Below are 4863 nucleotides of genomic sequence, written 5' to 3' on the forward strand. Positions count from 1 at the left end.
ATTGTATAGGTTTTGAATATTTAGATTTTAAATGTAAACATATTTAGTTAATTTAATTCAATTTAGTTTTAAAAAATTGTCTAATTGTCCTAAAAAATAAAATATGACAACAATTAATTTAAAATGGAGGGAGTAAAAATTAAAAAATCAAACTGAAACGAACATGCTCGCTTAAGTGTAAGGTTACAATCTTACTAAACAAACGATATACGTATATATATATATATATATATATATAGTGAGAGAGGGGGTTGTATCAAAATGTTCTTTAATTTGGTAGTTTTAAACATGTCATGTTAAAAGTTGGAATTAAATTAAAAGAGTTGTCCAAAAAAAGAAAGAGAGATTTTTTTTAACTGATTAAAAAAGAAAGGAAAACAAATGATCAATTGAAACGAGATTTCAAAAATCAAATTTGAGTGAAGCTTGAATTGAAGTTTCAACTTGTGTCTGATCATAACTTTTAGAAAGCATATTTGCTTTTCTTAAGAAATAAAATTAAAAAAAAAATCCTAATCCCAATCAATTTCAAAATTCAAACTAGTATAACTCGGTTTACAATAGTATATTATTATCCTCATCATTTAATCAATTTAATCCTAAGTTTGAACAAGTCACCCTTACCCCATCCAAAAAAGGAAAAGGAAAAAGAAAAATAGAACTCTTTATTGTTCCTCTATAAATAGAAACTTCATTGCCACCACAATACATCAACTCAACTCTTTTTCTACTCTATCAAAGAGAGAAAAACACACACAAACAAAAAAAAAAAGACAGGGGTGACTTGATCTTAAAAGAACATATAGTGCAAAATGGCAAGAAAATTGAGTACTTTAGTTGTTTTTGGTGCAATTTTATTTGCATTATTACAACATGTTTCAATGGCACAACAAACTCATGTTGTTGGTGATACTTTGGCTTGGACCGTTCCTAATGGTGGCGCCGCCTCTTATTCCACCTGGGCCGCCGGGAAATCCTTTGCCGTCGGTGACATTCTTGGTTAGTATATGATTTTATACATATTACTTCTTTCATCTCAATTTATGTGTTGTATACAAAATTTAAGAAAAAAAAAACACTTTTGAAATTTGTCTAGTATATGTCACTGATGTTTGTGTAGCTAAAATGAGCATTTTAAAATTAAATTGTTACTAATTATAAAATATGTATAGTTCTTTCTCGGACGAACTAAAAAAAGTGAGTTATAAATTGAGATCAAAGAGTACCATTTAGTGAATTTTGATTTGTGATATCATGTTAGTTACTAGATTCACCAGATGTTATCTAAGTTACCATACTTACTTTGAATCTGTAATGAGTTTAATTTATATACATCGTCAATGTAAAAAATATTACCTTATTATTAGATCACTTTACCCTAATTCATGTTTAAGATTACAAATTCTTACATCGTTTTTTTGATAATATAAAAGAACGACCTAATAAATGATGGATTGNATTACTAGATATTAAAATATGTCATTCTTTTTAGGACTGACTAAAAAGAAAACGAGTCATATAAATTAGGATGGAGGAAGTACTATTTAGTGAATTTTAGTATGTGATATCATGTTAGTTACTATATTTCATTGAATGTTATTTAAGTTCCCAATCTTACATGAATTTTTAATGAGTTTAAATTATATACATCGTCTGTAATTGGTCATCCTACCCTGATTTATATTCAAGATTACAAATTCTCCTATCTTAAAGAAGTTTTATTTTGTATTTATCTTATGTAAACTCGACCAAAATTTCCACTTTGTGTTGCTTTTCGTTACCTATGTTTAGTTACTCTAAAATAGTGTTAATGGGTAATGGGTGATACCACCTTTTGCTTTTTTTATTAGCACCTAGATCCCTTCCCACTTTTATTGTTTTTATTCAATTAATAGTAGTATATATTTTCTCATATGTAGTGCCAAATACTTACAAAGTTATGACAGCTACATATATATTTTTAGACACACTACATTCCATTCACCTTTTATGTATATAGTTAGATAATACTAGTCCATACTCACCACCTAACAATCATGCCAAATTCACGATTTAGAGTCGGTAAATTTAGAATAAATATGTTTTAAAAAATCAAAATCAATACTTTTCACAATTTTTTAATGTAATAAATTTAATTTGAACTTTTTTTTTATGCAGTATTTAACTTTAGAACTGGATCACACAGTGTTGCTGAAGTGTCAAAAGGAGCTTTCGATTCATGCAATACTTCAAGCCCAATTTCAATTTCTACTAATGGCCCAACAAATATGACCTCTGTTGGATCACATTACTATCTTTGTACATTTCCAAGCCATTGTACATTAGGCCAGAAATTGGCTATTAACGTCTCCGGTTTCGCCTCTCCCGCTCCTCAGCCAGCCCCTGCCACTCCACCCACCACCACCCCGGTGATGGCTCCAGCCCCATCCGTGTCGGTCGCTCCGGCAACAGCACCTGCACCTACTAGTGTAGCCCAAACTTATATTGTTGGAGATAACTTGGGCTGGAGTGTTCCTACTAGTGGCCCAAATACTTATCAAAGATGGGCTAATGGCAAATCATTCAAAGTTGGAGATACTCTTGGTAAGTACTAAAATTCAACTCTATTATTTTTATTTACGGTTTTTATCAGGTTATCAATTATAGTAGAAATTGACTCGTTGTGGTCTATGATTGCTCGATTTATAATTATTACTTTTTAAATGCAGTTTTCAATTTTGTGAATGGGACACACAATGTTGCAATGGTTAGCGAGACATCTTTTGACTCATGTAACACAACTTCTCCAATAAACACAATTAGCAATGGTCCAGCCAGAATTAGACTCACAAATTCTGGTGAACATTACTATATGTGTACATTCCCTAGACACTGTTCATTGGGTCAAAAATTAGCCATCAATGTCACCGGTACTGACGTGACCGCCCCCACGCCTTCCACCGCGTCTACACCATCCAGCCCCACCGTGCCATCGAGCGATTCACCGGTCAATTCACCACCAGCACCAAGTGCCTCAGCTCCATCTTTGGCTCTTGCAGCTTTGCCACTCACTTTCTTGTCATTTGCCTTAGTTAGGTTGTTGAATTAGAGAGTACTACTATAGTGTTTGATTTTAAGACTAATGTACCAATAAAGTTGATTTTTTTTTTATTTTTTTTTTTGAATTCTAGCTAGATATTTTATTTTATTTTTGGCGTTGATTTTTGTTGTAATCATGACATTTCAAATTTTTCAATATTCTTCTTGCCTTATTAATTTGAAAATTTGTGACAAAACATCATTTTGTTTATTTAAGTGTATTTGTCATGCATGACAAGATTGACAACTTTCGTATGTCGCCGCAAATATTTAAAGATACAAAAGTTTGAAAAGAAATTGAAATTAACGATGAATAACTTTTGTTGATAAAAAAAATAAAAATTCTTATTCATAATCCCTTATAACTATGGATTACGAATTAATAAAAAATAATATTAGTTGTTGTATTAACTATTTAACGATAGATTAGTGTTTTTGCCATAAAGACTTGTTTTATTTTTTTTTTTGGGTTTCACATTCGGTGTCTTGTAACCAAATTGGAGTCTTATTAAATTTGGATTTTCGAGCTGGAAAGTCTGACCCAAGGGTGTAAAGCACTCACTAACAAGACGACTCAATACCCCGGAGAACTCAAACCTGAGACCTATGGATAAGAATGAAGGAGTATTTACCACTCTACCACAACTCTTGTTGGTAACTTATTCTTCTATTTTGTTGTTGTATGAAGAATCCTTTTCCATCAATCGAACTATTATGTATCTCGATTTGTCGTCCTTGAGTCTTTTTATTTTTAGTTTTCATCCATATTTATGTAATACTTTTTGCTAGAATCAAATTAACATTTGTTAAATCTTAGGTGGATTAATCAACTTTATATTTTAAAATTTAAATCTTAACGCAATTCTTTTCTTATTAATTAAAGGCATCATTTAATGTTGAGGTTTTAGTACCAACTATTCTTGATTAGCTCAATTATTTGTAGGTAGGTAAACAAATATTAAGTCAGTTTATTTAATTCTCAATGTCAGAGTTTGTTATATGTCTATTTCTTTTGTGTGTGGAATATTTTTTTTAAAAAAAACTTTTCTAAAAAAATAAAAATAAATCTACAATTATTCAAACATAATTTCTTTCTAGACTCACTGTTTAAATCTTTCAAAAATAAAATCCAGAAGGATAATCGATTCAAAAAAATCCTTCTTTTTAATTAATTAAGAATATATATGACACTTATTATTTGACGAGTTACTAATATTTCTTTTACTACAATATTGTTTAAAATTTCCTGTGTGAACTAGCTTTTTAAATATTTGAATTTTATTTTTTCAAATATAATTAAGAAATAAATTTGCATATAAAAACTAAAATCTAGATAATGTAACCCTTTTTATATCTTTTTTTCTTCTTCTTAGAAGTTGCAAAATCACATTTCAGAATTACTAAAGAGAGGAGCAAAGCCCCATGGAAGTACATGTTTTTTCGATCAAACTCGTCAATGAGATTTGCTTAATGTGATTTACTTCTTCTATATAATTTATGGGCTATTATATTGAAGCAAAGTTTATCCTTACGTACCTAGATAATAGCAATTGTGTGTTCCCTGATCATTAAAAAAAATATCATGAGGAGACAAACAATTAACAAGTAATCCCAAATCTTGAAGATATTAATTTTCATTAGACTAATTAAGGTATGAAAAGGTCTTTTGTTGGGTAGTTAAATAAAATTAAATTACCTAACACGTCAAAGAGAGGGATAATATAATAGATTAATTAGTCTTAATTATTAATCAGGAAAAAATCATGTCATCAGGTCAAGGTCAAT

General features: G+C 29.8%; 1 protein-coding gene across 1 annotated transcript; it reads left to right on the forward strand.

Moving 5' to 3' along the window:
* Window positions 1-698: 698 nt before the first annotated feature.
* LOC125876322 (blue copper protein-like) lies at window positions 699-3275 on the forward strand. The gene is made up of 3 exons (XM_049557477.1): window positions 699-999; window positions 2158-2583; window positions 2709-3275. The coding sequence occupies exons 1-3, from the start codon at window positions 813-815 to the stop codon at window positions 3086-3088; spliced, it is 993 nt and encodes a 330-aa protein (XP_049413434.1). The 5' UTR covers window positions 699-812; the 3' UTR covers window positions 3089-3275.
* Window positions 3276-4863: the final 1588 nt, after the last annotated feature.

The sequence above is a fragment of the Solanum stenotomum genome, chromosome 9, assembly GCF_019186545.1.
Source record: "Solanum stenotomum isolate F172 chromosome 9, ASM1918654v1, whole genome shotgun sequence".
Lineage (NCBI taxonomy): Eukaryota > Viridiplantae > Streptophyta > Magnoliopsida > Solanales > Solanaceae > Solanum > Solanum stenotomum.

Bases quoted from the DNA above. Each gene is read 5' to 3' on its own strand.
- LOC125876322 (XM_049557477.1), top strand. From the start codon at position 813: ATGGCAAGAAAATTGAGTACTTTAGTTGTTTTTGGTGCAATTTTATTT. The intron at 1,000-2,157 runs GTTAGTATATGA...TTTTTTATGCAG, and splicing joins TGCCGTCGGTGACATTCTTG to TATTTAACTTTAGAACTGGA. The intron at 2,584-2,708 runs GTAAGTACTAAA...TTTTAAATGCAG, and splicing joins CAAAGTTGGAGATACTCTTG to TTTTCAATTTTGTGAATGGG.